At 47.6% G+C, this 20,876-nt stretch overlaps 2 protein-coding genes across 6 annotated transcripts in view; one reads left to right on the plus strand and one right to left on the minus strand.

Moving 5' to 3' along the window:
• The window catches only part of LOC105487121 (scaffold attachment factor B2), a 38,549-nt gene extending 26,231 nt beyond the window's left edge, over positions 1-12,318 (minus strand). The window contains exons 1-6 of one of the 2 annotated variants that reach the window (XM_071087710.1): positions 12,040-12,318; positions 10,825-10,912; positions 4,655-4,719; positions 4,365-4,568; positions 1,708-1,770; positions 767-794 (exon numbers count right to left, since the gene is read on the minus strand). In XM_071087710.1, coding sequence (XP_070943811.1) covers positions 767-794; positions 1,708-1,770; positions 4,365-4,568; positions 4,655-4,719; positions 10,825-10,912; positions 12,040-12,225 — 634 coding nt within the window. In that variant the 5' untranslated portion in view covers positions 12,226-12,318. Of the gene's footprint in view, positions 1-766; positions 795-1,707; positions 1,771-4,364; positions 4,569-4,654; positions 4,720-10,824; positions 10,913-12,039 lie in introns of those variants that run through there. The other variant, XM_071087711.1, reaches the window with a different exon arrangement.
• A 272-nt stretch (positions 12,319-12,590) lies between these two features.
• LOC105484998 (scaffold attachment factor B) overlaps positions 12,591-20,876 on the plus strand; it is a 47,145-nt gene continuing 38,859 nt past the window's right edge. For all 4 annotated transcript variants that reach the window (XM_071087712.1, XM_071087714.1, XM_071087713.1 and 1 more), the window contains exons 1-2: positions 12,591-12,903; positions 15,886-15,970. In XM_071087712.1, the coding sequence (XP_070943813.1) occupies positions 12,715-12,903; positions 15,886-15,970 (274 nt within the window). In that variant the 5' untranslated portion in view covers positions 12,591-12,714. The remainder of the gene's footprint in view (positions 12,904-15,885; positions 15,971-20,876) is intronic.

Consider the following 20,876-nt stretch of genomic DNA (forward strand, 5'->3'; position numbering starts at 1 on the left):
ACAAAGTTATACTGGTTACACTACCTGCGCTGCGACCGCCTCTAGGTAAGCCTCTACGCTACACGGAAGAGAAAAGGCCCCCACAGATTTAAAAACCTACAACCACGCGGCTGCTTCTCAACAGTCTTCTTCGAGTTTTTGTTCAAGTCTGGGTCTTCTGACTGATTTTCCAATGTCCAAGGTGCTGAACCGAATGCAATCACCATTCAACGACAGCTCAATTTCCAAATTTCTTTGAATTTCTTTTAACAGAACAATCCAATATGAAAATCAGAATCTCTTCTGACGGTGGGAGATAAACGCAGTCCGGAAGGGGAATAATATGTTGAAAATTTTCACGAAGAAACTCTGTTTCCTCTTCTGGAATCCAGTCACTTCTCAGGTGGTAAGTGCCCTGACAACAGCTTTTTCCTGCCTTAACTGAGTTAATCAAAACGACTGCAGCAAAATATCACAAGATCTGTTTCATGTGTAGAAACACATGGAGGAATCATGGGGACAGGGGGAATTAAATGCCACTCTACGTGGTTAGAGATGAAAATAATCACTACATTGCACCAAATGTATTTGACCTCAAGAAGCCAGAATGGCTCTTCCACAGATCTGGTGATACGAATGGGTTTCCAATCTCTGATCCTTGTATGATCTGGATTGTCCACCATTAGAGCAATTTACAAGATCATAACACAACTTAAAATATAGACAGCTTTAAAATAATAGCGTGAAAACTTTCAAACCATAACTGTCGTGTTTCTCTTATCAGTACCTGGCTCCAAAAGAGATTCTTCAATGTCCTATTTAAAAAAGAAAAAGCAAATCCACAAGTCACTTTAAACACGGGGCAGATACATTTCACCAACAAATACAGCTTTCAATCATCTGTGAATAAATGCCTGTTTCCACAAAACTTTCTCCTCTCCAAAAAATGTATTCCATGCTACAATAACTTGATGAAAACCAGTTCATTTTGCCAGTTCCTCTGGTAACAGCAGGTCCCTAGTGATAACAGTCTGTCTGATTCTCCCGAGTCTGGGCCCCGCACAGACGTGCCACTCACCCCACGACCAAGCTGACCTAGTGGCTGCTGCAGCTGGCAAAGACCCCCTTTGTCAGAGGAGAGGTCACAGTGGATTTAGGAAAAAAATACTTTTCCCAACATAAACTTATTTGTAACTGAAACCTGTTAAAACAAAATGATCTCTCTACTCTGCTGAAAACCTCTTCCAACATCTGGCTCACTTAGGACAATAGGTCCAATCCTTCTGGTAGCCCAGACTCAGCGAGGTGGGCCCAGCTGCTCTGCAACACCCTCTGGCTTCTCCTCAACCCTGTGTGCTCCCCTCTCTCTTCTGCATCATAGCCACCCCCCACACTTTCTGCTCCAAATTCTTCTTTCCCTCTTCAACCTATCCGTCAGACCTCAATTCAGACAGAACTTCCTCTGGGAAGAGTTCCAGGCACTTCTGAAGTCCAACCACCACACCTGCTCCCTCATCACACTTCTTTCTCCCTTCTGGTTACATACTTGGTTTGATCCCACTGCCCCTGCTAGATGGCCAGCCCTGAAACTACTTCTGTTCTGCTAACCTCTTAACCCCAGTATCCAGCACAGTATCATTTCCTTATACATACGCACTGCTCTTTCACTGTGGAACATCAACCACTTGTTTAACATTCCCAGTGATGCAGAACCAGATGGTAACTTACCGGAGTTACTTTGAAGTTCAACGATGAAGTTTCCGAAGTGTTCTTGAATCCTTCCCCATCCACCTGAAAAACAAAATGGAAGATGACTTTGTGGAAGCTGGAGCTGTGAAAACCAAGGCCAACACCTCGCTTAGGCACCCTGTGTGTCTGTTTCCCTCACAGCACCTTTTGCCATCTAAAAGTCTACTGTTGGGTCATTCAGTTCAGCGCTTGCCTCTCCGCCAGAACACACACTCCACGCCTCTGCTCCACCAGCATCTCTGGCAGTGGCCTGCAGGGGGGTATGCTGCCCTGTCTGTACTGGGTGAATGAACGAATCAATTTCCCAGGCAGTTTCTAAGTACTGGTGATTAACACATAACCCTCCAACCACAGGATTTCTAAAGCAGAACTCAAAAATGATAAACTGTGCTCCTCCAATTTCACCTGGCAGCAATACTCTTAAGGTAACACTCACCGGGCACTTTCTCCTAGCCTACTTTATTCATTCATTCGTTTGAGACGGAGTTTCTCTCTTGTTGCCCAGGCTGGAGCAATGGCGCGATTGGCTCACTGCAACCTCCGCCTCTCGGGTTCAAGTGATTCTCCTGCCTCAGCCTTCCGAGTAGCTGGGATTACAGGCATGTGCCACCACGCCCAGCTAATTTTCTGTATTTTTTAGTAGAGACAGGGTTTCACCATGTCCAGGTTAATCTTGAACTCCTGACCTCAGGTGATTCACCCGCCTCAGCCTACTAGAGTGCTGGGATTACAGGCGTGAACCACCACGCCTGGCCCTCCTAGCCTATTTTATTAAAAACAAACATTTAACTTGGTCATTTTCTCTCTTTACTACATGCCAAACAAAAGAAAAACTTATCACCAAGTTTTACTAAATTTGAAGCTCTTAAGTGAACTACAAAAAGATCACTCCCAAATATTTTCTTTTTTCCTTTTCTAGATTTGAACCCATGACCTGGATGCCTCCATTAACTGAGAAATACACACTCTGAAAATAATAAACACACAGCAGCACCAGGCTGAGAAAGGCAGCTAATCAGTTCCTCAGTGCTGCCCTAGATCAAAGGAGGATAAATTTGGAGGCAATGACTTTTGACCGTAAGGTTTAAGGTTCAGTCCTACGGAGGCATTTCCACCCCCAAGCTAAAAGCTGCAATGCCTTAAGGAAGTAAAACCACCTACTGGGCACATGACGTCAGATTAAAATGAAGATCAGCTTGAAGACAGTGATGGCTTGTGGTATTTGAATAGCCCCACCAGAGAGCTCTATGCCAAAACACTAGAAGTGAAAAGCTGGGAAAGCCCTAAGCAAAGGTCCTCCTTTACATACAAGGATGCTCAGTCAGTCCCTTTGGGGAGCATGGTTGGTACTTGTCTTCATTATACTTTACATCTTTTAATGTAACTGCTTAACCTTGCTTAAAACATTAACAGGCCAGGCGTGGTGAATCACACCTATAATCCCAGCACTTTGGGAGGCCAAGGCAGGCGGATCACTTGAGGTCAGAAGTTTGAGACCAGCCCGGCCAACATTATGAAATCCTGTCTCTACCAAAAAATATAAAAAATTAGCCTGGTGGCTGGGCGCAGTGGCTCAACTGTGTAATCCCAGCACTTAGGGAGGCCAGGGCAGGCAGATCACAAGGTCAGGAGATGGGAGACCATCATGGCCAACATGGTAAAACTCCATCTCTACTGAAAATACAAAAAAATTAGCTGGGCGTGGTGGTGCGTGCCTGTGGTCCCAGCTACTCAGGAGGCTGAGACAGGAGAATTGCTTGAACCCGGGAGGCGGAGGTTGCAGTGAGCCGTGATCTTGCCACTGCACTCCAGCCTGGGTGACAGAGTGAGACTCCTCTCAAAAACAAACAAACAAGCAAAACCCAAAAAAACACAACATTAAGAGGAATATCTCCATGATGAGATTAGAAACCATTTCTGAGCTGGGTGCGGCATTACACCTGTCATGCCAGCATTCTGGGAGGCTGAGGCGGAAGGACTGCTTGAGCTTGAACCTACCCAGGTTCAAGATCAACCTGGGTAACCTAATGATCTCTAAAAAAAAAAATTTTTTTTTAATTAGCTGGGCATGGTGGTTCAGCGTAGTCTCAGCTCTGCAGGAGTGCTTGAACCTGGGAGGCTGAGGCTGCCGTGAGTTATGATCACAACACTGCACTCCAGTCTGCACAAGCGAGCAAGACCCTGTCTCTAAATAAATAAACCGTCTTTTTTGTTTCTTAAAACTATTTTTTACAGGGAAAAAACTTACTGGGCACTGTGGCCTGTGCCAATAAGCCCAGCTAGTCGGGAGGATCACTGGAGCCCAAGAGTTCAAGACCGGCCTGGGTAACAGTGAGACCCCATCTCAAAAAACGAAAATCTTTTATGTCAGAGCTTTCTATTTTATGACTTACCACATGCTTTCAAAGTGTCTCCCAGCCAATTATAAAAACACTCCCCAGTACTACAGAAAAGCTATCTATTAGTTAATCCCTGACCTACACAGCGTTTAAATGGACATGGTTTAACAGCAGGGTTTAGACACTGAACTATGTGTTCACGGCGGTTTAGCTGTGTTCTCCCTCACATGAGCAGCACGCAAGCGCCAGGTGCCTCGGGGCTACGGGCACAACCCGCTGTGTCTCCAAGTTACCTACAGCATGCTCTGGGAGCTGAGCCGGGAGCTGTCTCAGCTGTGCAGCCACGTATTCTTTACTATCACAAAAGGAATCGAGAAGACTGTCCGCGCCATCTTCCCCAAAATCTGGAGCACTGCTATTCTCCACTTCAGTTTCGTCTAGCACACTCATGTCCATCATGCCCATATTCTGAAGGTTCTCCAGACTTGCTTCCATGTCCTCCTGTAAAGAGGAAAAAGAGTCGTTAACGACCACCTGGACCAGGACAGGGAGCTGCTGCTTGTCGTCTCTACCCTGACATCACTTACCTGCCCGTCTCTGGAATCATCTTCCAGGCCGTTATCTTCTGTGCCTTCCTCCTCCATCTTCAGTCCTAATTACAGAATAATTGTTCAATCAGATAACACTCAAGTTCTAACTCATAATTAGTTTACGCAGAATAGATTTCAATGTTAGAACAGAACACATTTGTAAGAGAAACTAAGTCTCCCTTCTCTTGTCACACATAATTTTGTCTCAATTTGTTTTCCCTTTTTTTTTTGAGATGGAGTCTCACTGTGTCGCCCAGGCTGGAGTGCAAGTGGCATGATCTCAGCTCACTGCAACCTCTGCCTCCCGGGTTCAAGCAATTCTCCTGCTTCAGCCTCCCCAGCAGTTGGGACTATAGGCGTGTACCACCATACCCAGCTAATTTTTCTATTTTTAGTAGAGACGGGGTTTCACCATATTGGCCAGGCTGGTCTCGAACTCCTGACCTCGTGATCCACCCGCCATCGTCTCCCAAAGTGCTGGGATTACAGGCATGAGCCACGCCGCCCGGCCTCAATTGGTGTTCTAAGTAATACATCAATAGGGAGATGAAAATTAGAATTCCTGTTAGATTATCAGAGTAGTCTGATTTACCACAAAATATCTAAAAGTTTCCAAATATTTCAAAAACACTCCAAACCTAAGAAAAAAAATCACAGGCCGGGCGCGGTGGCTCAAGCCTGTAATCCCAGCACTTTGGGAGGCCGAGACGGGTGGATCACGAGGTCAGGAGATCGAGACCATCCTGGTTAACACGGTGAAACCCCGTCTCTACTAAAAAAAAAAAAAATACAAAAAACTAGCCGGGCGAGGTGGCGGACGCCTGTAGTCCCAGCTACTCGGGAGGCTGAGGCAGGAGAATGGCGTGAACCCGGGAGGCGGAGCTTGCAGTGAGCTGAGATGCCGCCACTGCACTCCAGCCTGGGCGGCAGAGCGAGACTCCGTCTCAAAAAAAAAAAAAAAAAAAAGAAAAAAAATCACAAAAAAATGAACAAAGGATAAAAACAGGCATTTTGGGGGCCGGGCGCGGTGGCTCACGCCTGTAATCCCAGCACTTTGGGAGGCCGAGGCGGGCGGATCACAAGGTCAGGAGATCAAGACCACGGTGAAACCCCGTCTCTACTAAAAATACAAAAAATTAGCCGGGCGCAGTTGTGGGCGCCTGTAGTCCCAGCTACTCGGGAGGCTGAGGCAGGAGAATGGCGTGAACCCGGGAGGCGGAGCTTGCAGTGAGCCGAGATCGCGCCACTGCACTCCAGCCTGGGCGACAGAGCGAGACTCCGTCTCAAAAAAAAAAAAAAAAAAAAAAAACAGGCATTTTGAACCAACGACGACAAAAAAATACAATACCCATCTAGTAACCAAAGAACTGCAACATAAAATATTGAGTTAGTGATTTGCTGGCTCTCCCTATATTCTACCCATTTCAAGTAGGTCTTTGTCATTTTTCAGCTCAAAAACTTTTTCCCCCCAAGGCAAAAGGCAAAGGCTGCCATAAAGTTGAGAATCATCCTGGGTTTTGTGACCACAAAATAAGTATTTGATAGAATTCTGCTAGGTATTGCAAAAGGAGGCTGGAGGGGATCAAGAGAGGAAACCTTGAGAATAAACTTGAGGTTCCATATTTATCAAAAACCTTACTAATGTGCATACCCTTTATTCCAGGAATTTGAGTCTTAGGGTATCTGACAAGGAGTTCGAAACATAGATATCTGTCCTATTGTACCTGTTAAACACCCAAAAGGGAAACAGATTACAGCACATTTTCATTCAGATGTGGTTCACAACCGGGGGGAATGGCTGGCAATGTCTGGAGACACTGTTGGTTGTCATGACTTGGGAGAATGCCATTAGCATCAGCAGCTAGTGACACTGGTCACGACCCTACAATACAAAGGATAATCCCCAACCACAGAGAATTATTCGGCCCAAATTGTCAATAGTGCCAATACTGAGAAACCCTGTGGGACACCATCCAATGTCTCACAATGTTTAAAGAACGTATTAAAGAATATTTAATGAAACAGAGAAAATGCCCACAGTGTGGGCACGGTGGTTCACGCCTGTAATCCCAGCACGTTGGGAGGCTAATGAAGGTGAATCGCTTGAGCCCAGGAATTAAGAGACAAGTTCGGGCAACACAGTGAGACCTCATCTCCATCAAAAATACAAAAATTAGTCAGGCATGGTGTTATGCACCTGTACCCCCAACTACTGGCGACGGTGAGGTGGGTGAGTGCTCTGGGCCTGGGAGCTTGAGGCTGCCACGATCATGCCACTGCCCTCCACTCTGGGCAATAGAGTAAGACTGTGTTTCTCTCACACACACACCCATAAAGAAAAATCAAACAGAAAAAAAGATACACGTTTCTTAAAAGCCGGTGTCTATTTGTATCCATGCGAGCGTATATGCGAGGATATGTTTATAAAATCCGGGTGGATAAGGCTAAGATAATCACCAACAATAGTTAAAATACTCAGGGGTAAGATTAGAGATAATTTTATTTTCACATGCATACTTTTTACATTTTCCAAATTATCTAAAAGTATTACTTCCAAAAATTGTTCAAAAAAGAAAATTAAACATAAAAAACCTGCAGGGTCTACAACTTAAGAGTCTCACTCACCACTGTTATCAATAATCACTCAAGAAATGCAGTTTAATTGCATGTCTCGCAACGTGAGCTTTTTCCAGTCTATCACTTAAGACGCCTAACAACGCTAGCAGGTTTTATGATCTGCGTTTGACACACGAGAATTTGGTTGGGCTCCAAAGCTGGCACTCTGAAACTCAGCTGTCCCACTTCCCATGACATCTAAACACAGCATTTCCTTTTGAAATACGTTGTCTAAAACTGTTTGGTAATTGCACCCAATTTCTAGGCCCTAAATAGTAGCCTGCAGTGCCCACATAGGACGGAAATAGGAGAAATGCTGACCAAGGAGCATCACCGAAAAGCTAATGTGGCGTAGACAGGCGACGCCCCAATCCCCAGCACCTGGCATTGGCCAACGAAAAGCTGCCGCTGTCAGGGACACAGATGTAAGAAAATCCAACTTTAATCCCACATGGTATCTAAAACTTAAATTTTTAATCCAAGTTTTATTTTTTCCAAACCCACCTACAATGTTGCCTAGGACTCCTAATTTTGGTGAAAACTCTTACTCTGATTTATAATGAGGACACTTTCTCTCAACAAGTTTGGCTGCTTCAATTCTTGCAACAAAGCAGTTACTGGTGAGTTCCCAGAATGAGTCCAACTTTGGACTCAACTGAACGCTGCTGCATAGTGCTCGAAAAGAAAAGTAATTGAGTGTCTCCTGATCTAACAGCTGTATGTAATAACAGGCCCCAACTGCAACCACAAAGTCCTAAGGCACTTGCGCTTTATCCATTAGCCAGGTGCCCTGACACCTCTAGAGAACATCAGCAGCTCAGGATGGAAGATGAGGCCCGCAGGGGATGAGCTCCACCTGAAGACCTGGGCTCTCTCTGGGCTTGGTTACTTCTCTGAAAAAGGAATGGGAAGCTATCAGAAGCCCTTCTAATCCTCACTAGAGCTGAGGCTACATATATCATTTTTTTTTTTTTTTTTTTTTTGAGACGGAGTCTGGCTCTGTCGCCCAGGCTGGAGTACAGTGGCCGGATCTCAGCTCACTGCAAGCTCCGCCTCCTGGGTTCCCGCCATTCTCCTGCCTCAGCCTCCCGAGTAGCTGGGACCACAGGCGCCCGCCACCTCGCCCGGCTAGTTTTTTGTATTTTTAGTAGAGACGGGGTTTCACCGTATTAGCCAGGATGGTCTCGATCTCCTGACCTCGTGATCCACCCGTCTCGGCCTCCCAAAGTGCTGGGATTACAGGCTTGAGCCACCGCGCCCGGCCTACATATATCATTTTTAAAGCAACAGACGAAATTTATCATCCAAGCTTTCCTGTCAAAACACTAACTCCAAGTAGTTTTGAATCGACCTAAGCTTTAATCTAGGCATTCAGGCAGGTCTTCAAAGCACTCAGCTAAAGTTTAGTTTTTCTAATGATGCAAAGATCATTAGAAATGATCCCTGCTAGGCCAGGCATGGTGGCTCATGCCTGTAATCCAAGCACTTTGGGAGGCCCAGGCGGGTGGATCACCTGAGGTCAGGAGTTTGAGACCAGCCTGGCCAACATGGTGAAACCACGTTTCTACTAAAAATACAAAAAATTTGGTGGCTCAAGCCTGTAATCCCAGCACTTTGGGAGGCTAAGACGGGCGGATCACAAGGTCAGGAGATCGAGACCATCCTGGCTAACATGGTGAAACCCCGTCTCTACTAAAAAATACAAAAAACTAGCCAGGCGAGGTGGCGGGCGCCTGTGGTCCCAGCTACTCCGGAGGCTGAGGCAGGAGAATGGCGTAAACCCGGGAGGCGGAGCTTGCAGTGAGCTGAGATCCGGCCACTGCACTCCAGCCTGGGCGACAGAGCCAGACTCAGTCTCAAAAAAAAAAAAAAAAAATACAAAAAATTAGCCAGGCATGGCAGCGGGTGCCTGTAATCCCAGCTACTCGGGAGCCTGAGGCAGGAGAATCGCTTGAACCCGGAAGGCAGAGGTTGCAGTGAACCCAGACGGCACCACTGCACTCCAGCCTGGGCAACAAGAGCGAAACTCCATCGCAAAAAAAAAAAAAAGAAAAAATTCCCTGTTAAATTCCTGCTAAAAGCCAAGGATAGTTTGAGTAAGTCTTGAACTTTACAGTTTTAAAATGAGCACCTACATAAAAAAACTTTTAAACTTTATTGTTAAGCAGTTTTCCCAACCATTAAAAAAAAAAATTCAGATCATGCATAAGTTAACACCTAAAGAGAAGAGATAAACTGTATTTCCTGCTGTAGACCAGTTTCTCACATTCTGAATCTGCACAGGCAGTCAGGCCTTCTAGCTGAAATACTGACAGTCAGAAGAACAATAAAAACACATCCATGTTTCAAAAGTAAACTTTAACTTCAAGCTCTTATGCAACCTAACTAAAAGATTTAACCTTTCAAACCACACGCACACGTTTTAAACAGTTAATGTGTTATGAAACACATTAAGAAAAAGCTGTTAAAAAAACAACTAAATTGTTAAAAATGCACAATTTCTATTTTCTAAGCACCGATCCTCCACTGCCTGAATTTAGCACTTTTCCAAGAAAACAGGCCCCCTGCACAGAAAACCTAAATTATATTATTATAATATTATTATAATATAATAATATAATAAGGATAAATTACATTATCCTTATCACCATAAAACCTAACAATGAGGACAATACCAATTGGGATATTCAAAGCTTCAAACTTTTATGGAATTCAATGCTTCCAAAAATAACTGGTATCAGCCATAAACAACAGGAATGAAGTATCAATACATGTTGCAACACAGATGAACTTTAAGCATTACCTTAAGTGAAAGCTGATACAAATGGCCGTATGTTATACAATTCCATTTACATGAAATATCCACAATAGGCAAATCTATGCCGACAGAACATGGATTAGTAGTTGCCAGGGGCTGGAGGGAGAAAAGTAAGGCAACTAACTTCTAATGAGGACCGGGTTTCCTTTTGGGGCGGTGAAAATCCAGAAGAATACGGTGGTGGTGGACGCAGAGCCTTGTGTATGCACTAGGAAGCACTGAATTGCACACCTTAACCTGATAAATTTAACGGTCCTGTGAATTAAATCTTCACATTCAAAAACCGTAATAGTAAAAAAATAGGCTGAGTGCAAATACCCCAACAATCTATTCTGGACCCTAGCAAAGCTGAGTTTATTCAGTCTCGGATTGGTGTCCTTTTCCTTGCGTTAAGACCTCTTTTTTGAACCAGGAAGGAACATTTGGTTCCTCAGACCCGTAGAAGTAGCTTTAAGAGCTTGTCTTTCTCTAGTTGACTTTTAATCCCAATGGCAGAAGCTGAAACGTTTTTCGTGTATTTTAACTGCACTTGGCACCCGTACATCTCTTTCCTCCTCCCTGTGCCCTTGACACAGCTACTTGTTAGGTGGTGATGAGCAACGCTAACTCTTAGTGGGAGACACCGAGGACCAGAGAAGTTCTCCCAGCCTAGAGGGCGGGAAGAGCACGACACACCATTTCTCTAAATTCTCTAAACACTCAAGCCCCAAGCATCATATGTACAAGTAAATACCTTTAACACATCTCTTGGCTGACTTCTTGCTGCTGGCTTCTAACTCGATGCCAATTTCATCAGGATCTTGCCCCTCTTCTTTAACGGCCTATTAGGGACAGATGAGTTTTACAACATGATTAAGAGCTGCAGGGCACACACTGTTCCTTACAAGTAACAACCTCCCATGAAACAAAGGCAAACGCGTCCTTGTAGAGAGCAACTCCGGGTCAGCTATCTGGGCCGCAAGCCCAAAAGGCGGAGGAGGAATCCCGCACAGCTTGGGTCTCTCTGGGTCCAAATGACAAAGGAGAGGGAGGCTGCGAGCAGGAGCTCCAGAACTGGGGTCAAGGACCAGTTCCAAAACGGCAACTCAACTCGACACTGCCCAACCTTCGACTTTAAAGTTATGTGATGGGACAAATCAGAACAGAGAGGCTGCACTTGGCCCGGCCTCGGTGAAGGGCTGGCCACCGCTGGTGAGGAGGAACAGCAGCCACCCTGGGGAAATTCAACAGGTCCCTCAGTGCCTGCCACCTGCCGGGTCCAGGACTGGGCACCCACAAGCTCCCTCCCTATGCTGAAGGAGTTTGTTCCAGTTGCGGAGACAGACAATCCCCAGCCACTTAATATCTTGCATTTAGCCCCTGCATTCAGCGAGGTACGACATAAACGCAGAATGAGCTGGCAAGGAGGTGGGGCGGCGCATTAGGGAGGGCGCTCAGGAAGGTGATGTCTCAGGCACACCCGAAATGACAAGGGGCCGGCCACGAGATCTGGGGGACACGGGTGGACAGCTTCGTAAATGCTAAGGCCCTGGGGCAAGAACAAGCACCGCCCCCTTTCCTGTAAAAGCTCAGGAGTCCGCCAGACACCCATTCTCCGGAGAAGGAAACTGAGGCACAGAGAGAAAAGCACCTGGCCAAGGTCACAGAGCCAAGGCTCGAAAGGGAGACCCAGGAGGGGTCCCGGGGCCACCCTGGTAGCCGAGAAGACCGGACGCTGAGCGCGCTTAAAGAGAAAAGGTGGAAGGAGAATAGGAAGGAAGGCACAGAGAGGGGCGGTAACGGGCCAAGGTCACACAGCCGGCCCCCTGGGTGCCCGACACCTCGAGTCGGGGTCGGCCAAGACGCGAGTCGGGCCCGGGGCGCCCCGGGTCCGGGAGCCGCGGTGACAGGCACTGGCGGGGGCGTGCCCAAGCCTCCTGCGCCACCCCCGAGCCCCGCGCCGCCTCACCTTCTTGAGCCGCTCCATCAGGACGCTCTTGTTGCCGCCCGTGTCTAGGTTCCGCTTCTTCAGCTCCGCCCGCAGATCGATCACCCGCAGCTCGCTGAGTCGCCTCGTCCCAGTCTCCGCAACGCCCGGGCCGAGAGCAGCCGTGCCAGGGCCCGAGTCGCCCGACCCGGGCAGAGTCTCCGCCATCGTCACGTTCCCGTCTCCGCCACCGACTCAGCCGCACACCGCCGGCAGCTGGAGCGGCTCTGAACACAAAATGGCGCCGCCTAAGAGGAAAACGCACTCGTTTCCTCCCGCCCCGCTTTGCGGCCGCGCACGCGCACGCGCACCGCCTCACGAGCGCACTTAGCAGCAAGGACGCTCGCGCGTCGACCAACCGCGCGTTCACCGGCACCACGCGCAGGCGCCGAATCTGCAGCTCGCATGCGTCCCGGCAGTTCCCGGCGGGAGGCTGGAGAGACGCAACGCGACTGCGCACATCCCCGCGTTGTTCTCACTGCGCATGTGCAGTTGCAACCGGGATAGTCCAGCTTGCGCTTGGTGCGCCTGCGCAGAAGCGAGGCGCGCCGGGGCGACTGGAGCGGTTCCCTCGCAGGCGGCGCCATTTTGTGCTAGGAGCCTGATAAAACCGGCCCGGTTCTGTGGAAAGTGGGCGGCGGAGCCAGGGTCCCTGGAATGGCGGAGACTCTGTCAGGCCTAGGAGATTCTGGAGCGGCGGGCGCGGCGGCTCTGAGCTCCGCCTCGTCAGAGACCGGAACGCGGCGCCTCAGCGACCTGCGAGTGATCGATCTGCGGGCGGAGCTGAGGAAACGGAATGTGGACTCGAGCGGCAACAAGAGCGTTTTGATGGAGCGGCTGAAGAAGGTGGATTTGGGGCCCCGAGGGGGGGGGCACAGGGTGGGTCTGGGATCCTCTTGGCCGCGACGGTGGCTCGCGGGCCCTGGCGTCCGCCGCCGGCCCCGTTCGCGGCCTCCCCGGACCTGGTGTTCTCGCGTCCCCCGGCTCTTCCCAGGCCCCGGCGAGAGTCCCTTGGCCGGCTGTGCCTGGGTTCAAATAGTAACGCCGCATTGGGGCCGGGAGAACCAGAAAAACGGCGCGCGTGCAGGAGAAGCGGTGACGGGTGACATCGTCCCCCGAGAGGAGGGTTCTCCCCTCGTCTCGTCCCCGCCTCCGTACCTGGAGGGGAGACCCTGAAACGTTCACTTCCTAGGCGAGGGGAAGGGACTCGGCCAAGGTCACACGGCCGAGGACGGGCGGCGTCGGGATTTGAACCCAGGCCGTGGGATTCCTGGGCCTGCTGCGTGGTTTCCCCTGGGAAGAGATTTTGTGACCCACGGGGGACCGACCAGCCTGAATCGGGGCAGATTTTCAAAGGAGACACCCGGGGGACAGACTCAAAGGGAAAAATAGAAAAAACGACCACAACCCCGTTTTCCCGTTTTGCCGGTACTCGCCCGGTGAGGTAACAGGGCAGGAAGGAAAAGTGGGATTGACGATAGCGACCCGAAATGTGAAATGAGGGGAGACCCGGGGTGGACTTTAAAACCAGCCTCAGAACTGCCCGGGAGGCGGGCAGAGCCTGGGCTTCCCCTGGTCCATCAGTCTCTCTGGACTCGGGAACCCTGCCAGCTCTCCGTGGCCTGATCTTGGGCATAGAAGACCTTGAACCCCTTCTGAGTCCTTTTTATTTTATTTATTTATTTTTTTCTCTCTCTCTGTAAGAAGAAAAAAAGCAATAGGACTTTGGTTTGGGGATTAAATAAGGTTGCGTGGAGCAGGCTTGGCGTGCTGCCTGGCGCATGTAAACACTCCGGTGTGTGGTTGCCATCACGATTCCCTTCTCCTCTCTGTGCCACCACGAGTCCTCATTTGCAGATCGGGGGCTCTAACGCCTACCTTGGGGGATTCAAAGGGATCCCTTGGAAAAGCAGAGAGTCAAGTAAAGGTTAGCCGCCTGCGGTTTCCTTATTCCTGTCGGTTTCTTTCTCTGCATTTCTTCCACCTGGCTACTCTGGGACCTCTCTCCCCTGTAGTCGCTCCGCCTGGCCGCCCACCCTCCCAGGCCCTGCAGGCAGTGGGGCTGGTGACGACATTCCACCATCCTGGCTCCGGAACTACGGAGATCGCAGGGCTTTATTATTAATTGGTGATGAGAAGTAGAGATTTTTTTTTTTTTTCCTGATGAGAAACCCTGGGCTCGAGTGGATAGTTGTCTTGGCCAGAGTCACATGGGCCTTTTAAAAGCTCAAACTTGGGTTTCTTTTCACTGTGGATTCTCTCTTTGCTCAGACAAGGCAGGAAGTTCATTGATCTACATATTTACCCAGAGAAAACGCAGACAGTGGAGATTGGCGGCCTCCCATCAGCTAAGCCAAATTAAGAGGCTTTATCCTTTTTTTCTCCCCGGACGGTCCATAGGCCTGAAAAGCTGTTGTGATGGCATTGAACCTTCCTGTCAAGCTGGTGACAGATTTCCCATCACTCACTGTCATCTCTGAGAGCACAGATTTGTTCCTTCTTCCTTCTCCTTTTCATTTTCTTCAAGATGTAGTCCCAAAACACGAATACTGCCAGCCCATATCCCTGTCTGCTACTCACCCAAGCCAGTCTGGAGTGTTCTGATCTCGTTCTCTTCCCGTTTCTGTCATCCTGTTGTTGTCCCTTTCTTGGTTTATTTTTCCAGGAAGGGCAAAAGAGCAAAAGGGGGAAATGAAACACCTGCCTAGGACATTTCTTCTTTTTTCCTAGTGGTGTTTCAGAATTGCCTGTCCCTGGGAAAAGGATGAGGGACTTGGTGATTGTACTTTTCGTTAATCCCAGGAAAGAACTTCAGTCCCTTTTCTGGCTTCTGAGAGGAGAGATTTTTGTTGCTGCTGGTAAAGATGAGTTGTGGAATCCCCAGGCCCTATCTCAATTCAGACTTACCCACCTGGGAAACTTCGAGGGTTCCAAACCTCTGCAAATAAAACAGTACATGAAATGATGTGAACAAAACTTGTGCTCATGGGACAGGAGAGTAAAGACTGGAAAAGTTACCAGTAAAACTTAACCTGAAGCTAAGTTTCTAGCAATGTCATCATGATTGACGTGTTCTGTACTGATGGCTTAGTTGATGCCAGTCACTGTGCTGATAATGGGCATTGTTGAAGTGAATGACAGAGTCCTGGGGTGGGAGGCTGGGTGTGCCAAGAAATTGTTAATATCTGATGAGGCACAATCACGTAGTGGTTGAGAATGAGGTATTGGAGTCAGTCGTGAATGTACATGACGGGGATCAGATAAGGTCATGCATGTCGTGACTGGTCTCGTGTGTAACACACAGTAGGATCCCAACCAGTGAGTGTTAGTATTCCATCCACACAGTACTGAGTACAGGCACGGCGTGGAGGGAGTCCCTGGAGGGTTAAAGAGTATTTTGTGAGTAAAGTCAGAAGAAATTGGAGAGTGTGCCTTTCCCTTTTTGAGTTCTTCTGGGCTTAGGAAGAAGATGAACCAGATAAGCCTACTGTTTGTTGAGTGCTTCCTTTTCATGGCTAATAGAACCCTCACAACAGTCTTCCAGGGTAAGTACTATATTATTATTAGCCGCATGTTCCGGAGGAAGAAGCAGAAACTGAGCACCTAAGTAAACCCTCCTGGGACCACCCAGCTAAGAACTGGTGGCGTCAGTCGGTCTCCAGTGTAGAGCAAGATAACAGATGAGTGGATGGGCCACAGGCCCTGGGCGGTGAGGGCAGCAGCAGCTTTTTGATCTTAAAAATACAGTTTCCTTGTCACCTGAAGGCTCTCTGAAAGCAGTGTGTGTGCTGGCTTTTTGGATCAACTTTACTTTTCCCTTCTTTTTAGGCAATTGAAGATGAAGGTGGTAATCCTGACGAAATTGAAATTACCTCCGACGGAAACAAGAAAACATCGAAGAGGTCCAGCAAAGGTATGGAGGATTTCATAAGCAAGTTTCATGTTAAGTGCTTTCTTCAAAACAAATTCATTGCTAATGTGCCTCATGTACTTGTCTGTGCATTGGCCTTGTGAACCACTCTGAACTGGGAGCCTTCAGCGAAGCTTTGCATTTTCTTTAAAGATCTCTCTACTGTGTTTTGTTTCCTTGGTGTCTGGGAATTCCAACAGGATGGAAGGAGTATTTGCCCTTTATTCATTTTCCTCTGTAGATTGTCAGCAGTTCTTAAGTAAGGAGTCTTTCAGGAGTCAGTCACAGTGGCGTGTGCCTGTAATCCCAGGCGACTCGGGGCTGTGGTAGGAGGATCACATGAGCCTGGGAGTTCAAGACCAGCCTGGGCAACATAGCAAAACCCAACTCTACAAAAAAAAAACTTTTAAAAGGCCAGGTGTGGTGGCATGCATCTGTGGTCCCAGCTGCTTGGGAGGCTGAGCCGGGAGGATTACCTGACCCCCAGGAGGTTGAGATCAACTTGGGCAACACAGGGAGACCCCCATCTCCACCAAAAAGAAATTAACCAGGCATGATGGCATGCACCTGTGGTCCCAGGTACTTGGGAGTTTCAGGAGGGGGAATCACTTGAGCCCAGGAGCTCAAGCCTGCAGTGACCTATGATTGCACCACTGCACTCCAGCCTGGGTGACAGAGCAAGACCCAGTCTCTTTAAAAAAAAAAAAAATGCTGGGCACAGTGGCTCACACCTGTAATCCCAACACTTTGGGAACCCAAGGCAGGAGAATAGTTTCAATCTAGGAGTTTGAGACTAGCCTGGCCTGCCTCTATCCACCGCCAAAAAAAAGTAACTAGGCATCAAGACACGCCTGTTTTCCTAGCTACTTGGGAGGCTGAGGCGGGAGGATCATTTGAACCCAGGAGTTCAAGGCTGCACTGAGCTGTTATGGCACCACTGAACTCCAACCTGGAGTCCACGAAGTATTTAGGACTGCCCAAGCCTCCTATTGCTTGGACTTGTAGAAAATAACATTCCTTTTAAATATCACGTGGCTCAAACAGAACTGTCACTTTAACATTTCTTTTAAAAACTGCTTATACAGTAAAAGTTACATTTCACATGACATGACTCTCACCATCTTACCCACATCTCTCTCGCCCATCCCCCACACTGTGCTTTGTTTGTGTGTCAGGCCCCAAACAAATGATTTACTCTCCTGGTTCTCTGTGACGTCGTCGCTGTGCCCACCCTTCCCCATCTGTCTGCCTTAGAGACCTAGTTCCTCAAAAGACAACTGATCCATCCCACCAATAGCAGCTCGTCTCCTTGGGTCCTCTGTCTTCCCGTGGCATAGTTCCTTATACCTTGGTTTAATATCTATGTCATCTTGCCTTCTGTCAAGACCAGATTGTTGAGGACTAGGGCTGTATCTTGTTTATGTTTCTTTCCCCTGCAATGGTTTAACTTGGTAACACTCAACTAATGGCTTAAGAATCAGCCAAGGTAGGGCGCCATGGCTCACGCCTGTAATCCCAGCACTGAGGCTGAGGCGGGCTGATCACCTGAGATCAGGAGTTCGAGACCAGCCTGGCCAACATGATGAAACCTCGTCTCTACTAAAAATATAAAAATTAGCCGGGCATGGTGGCGGGCACCTGTAATTTACCCCAGCTACTCGGGAGGCTGAGGCAGGAGAATTGCTTGAACCCGGGAGGCGGAGGTTGCAGTGAGCCCAGATCATGCCAGTGCACTCCAGCCTGGGGGACAGCAAGACTTCATCCCCACAAAAAAAAGAATCAGCTGAAGTTGGGCTTGTGGACCGAATGTTCTCTTGGTTCATGTAGAGTTTTCCCTATCTGAAATGCTTGTGACCAGAAGGGTTTCGTTTTTTGGATTTTTTTTTTTTTTTTTTTTTTTGAGACGGAGTCTCGCTGTGTCGCCCAGGCTGGAGTGCAGTGGCGCGATCTCGGCTCACTGCAAGCTCCGCCTCCCGGGTTCACGCCATTCTCCTGCCTCAGCCTCCGAGTAGCTGGGACTACAGGCGCCCGCCACCTCGCCCAGCTAGTTTTTTGTATTTTTAGTAGAGACGGGGTTTCACCGTGTTAGCCAGGATGGTCTCGATCTCCTGACCTCGTGATCCACCCGCCTCGGCCTCCCAAAGTGCTGGGATTACAGGCTTGAGCCACGGCGCCCGGCCTCGTTTTTTGGATTTTGTGCAGTATTTTCATATGCATAATGAGATAATCTTGGGATTGGGACCCAAATCTAAACAAAAAATTTGTTTCTTCTATACTAGAAGATAATTTTATACCATATTTTTTATAATTTTGTGCATGAAACAAAGCTTTCGCTAACGTTTTGACTGCAACCCACCGCACATCAGGTGTGGAATTTGCTATTTGTGGCGATACGTCAGTGCTCAGAAGATTTCAGAGTTTCAGATAGGGATGCCCGACCTGTAATTGAAGGCCTGGTTCTTAGGGCCCAAAACTAAATGGGATCATAACTAATACTTGGTGGTGAAGTATTGAGTTTAAATATCTGAGAGGCGGGCCCCAGTGTCAGCCACAGTGTTTGGGGTAAGCGCTGGAGAACAGCAGAACGAAGTCACTTCTGTGGCTCATGATATATTTCATGTTTCTGCCTTTACTCAAGTAAACTTCTGCCAAGGGAAAGAGTCCTAGAAAACCAATGGGGAAAGAAATCGTAATAGGAAAAAATAGAGCCTGTGGATCTCTTTTGTTTTCCTTTTTCTTCTGATAAACGCAAGTACTTGTACTACAGGCTTTTGTTGCTCTTTTTGTTTTGTTTTTGAGATGGGTTTTCACTCTGTCCCTCAGATGGAGTGTAGTGGCGCAGTCATGGTTCACTGCAGCCTTTAACTCCTGGGCTCAAGCAGTGCTTTCACCTCAGTCCCCTAAAGCGTTTAGATTTCAGGTGTGAGCCACTGTGCCCGCCAGGTTTTAAAATACATGCATGGGAGTAAAAAGCAGAAGTTTCTTCACAGTCAGGGAACAGCCCACTACTAAAAGTTAAGCATACTTCTACAGACTTTGTGTGTATGTATAATGTTTAAAAGTAAACTTAGGTCTGGGTTACAGAGCAAGACCCTGTGTCTAGAAAAACAAAAAATTAAAAGTCAGTGAGCCGGGCATGGTGGCACACACCTGTAGTCCTAGCTGCTAGGGAGGCCAAGGTGGGAGGATTGCTTAAGCCCAAGAAGTCAAGGCTGCAGTGAGTTGTGAGTGTGCTTCTACGCTCCAGCTTGGGCACAGAGTGAGAAAGGAAAAAAGTAAAGATAAGGGTATATACACACACCTGTATGCATATATTTTTCTCATTAAAAAACCCCGATCTTGCTGTACAAAATCTCATAATAGCCTGCTGTAACAGGCTAATAATCTTCTGTATGAGTAAATATAAGGCAATTTAGCCCATCAGTCTTTTTATTACTAGACGTTTGGAGATCTTTGTTTCCAGTTAGCACTTGGTACTTCCAATGTTCAGCGTTTGCACAAACCAGAGATAAATAGCTTTGTGTGGTCAAAGTAATATAATTTTTGATAACTCAGTGAAAGGAAAATTCTAGAGTCCAAGGATATGGCCTTTTATTTTCACATAGCTAGTTTACAAATAGCTGTCCCAGCCAAGCTCAGTGGCTCACGCCTGTAATCCCAGCACTTTGGAAGGCTGAGGTGGGCGGATCAAAAGATCAGCCTGGCCAACATGGTGAAACCCCGTCTCTACTAAAAATACAGAAATTCGCCAGGTGTGGTGGTGGGCGCCTATAATCCCAGCTACTCAGGTGGCTAAGGCAAGAGGATAGCTTGAACCTGGGAGGCTGAGGTTGCATTGAGCCGAGAGCCTGGGCGACAGAGTGAGGCTGTCTCAAAAAAAAAAAAACAAACAAACCAAAAAACTGTCCCAACAGTGGGTGAGAGTGCCTATTTCACTCAACTCAACATCAAACTTACCTTGTTTGCCTGTTAAATAGAAGAAAAGTATTTCATTGTATTTATCTGCATTTTTCTGCAGGTGAGACTTTCATTTGCATTTCTTCACAGATTATACTGCTTCTGCTTCTGATAATTGGACATTTGTGTTGTCTGAATGGCCTTTTCATGCCCTTTGCCGATTTCTGTGCTGGGTTGTTTGTCTTATTGAGTTAAAAGGACTCTATATAAAATGTTCCTATTGTTTTAATCTGTCATTTGATTCGACTTGTGGTATTTTGATCACTAGGCTTCTAGATTTTATGTTGTGCTTTAAAAGGACTTCTTTGCTTTTAAATTATAAAAAATAGGACTCTAAGGCCAGGTGCGGTGGCTCATGCCTGTAATCCCAGCACTTTGGGAGGCCAAGGCGGGTGGGTCACCTGAGGTCAGGAGTTCAGCACCAGCCTGGTCAACATGGTGAAACCCTGTCTCTACTAAAAATAAAAAAATTGTCTGGGTGTGGTGGCCGGCACCTGTAATCCTAGCTACTTGGGAGGCTGAGGCAGGACAATCACCTGAACCCAGGAGGCAGAGGTTGCAGTGAGTCGCGATCACGCTGTTGCACTCCAGCCTGGGCAACGAGTGAAACTCAGTCTAAAATATATATATATTATACTATGTTATATAGAGAGAGAATAAGATTTATGGTTTTATTTTTACATTTTACATTTGGAGGTTTAATTCATTTAGAATGTATTTTGCATGTGGTGTGAGGTAGTAGGGATCAAAATATGAAACATTTAGCCTGGGTGCAGTGGCTTACACCTGTAATCCCAGCACTTTGGGAGGCTGAGGTGGGCAGATCACCTGAGGTCAGGAGTTCAAGACCAGCCTGGCCAACATGGTGAAATCCCGTTTCTACTAAAAATACAAAAATTAGCTGGGCATGGTGGCGGGTGCCTGTAATCCCAGTTACTGGGAGACTGAGGCA

This window comes from Macaca nemestrina, chromosome 20 (assembly GCF_043159975.1).
Source record: "Macaca nemestrina isolate mMacNem1 chromosome 20, mMacNem.hap1, whole genome shotgun sequence".
Taxonomy (NCBI): Eukaryota; Metazoa; Chordata; class Mammalia; order Primates; family Cercopithecidae; genus Macaca; species Macaca nemestrina.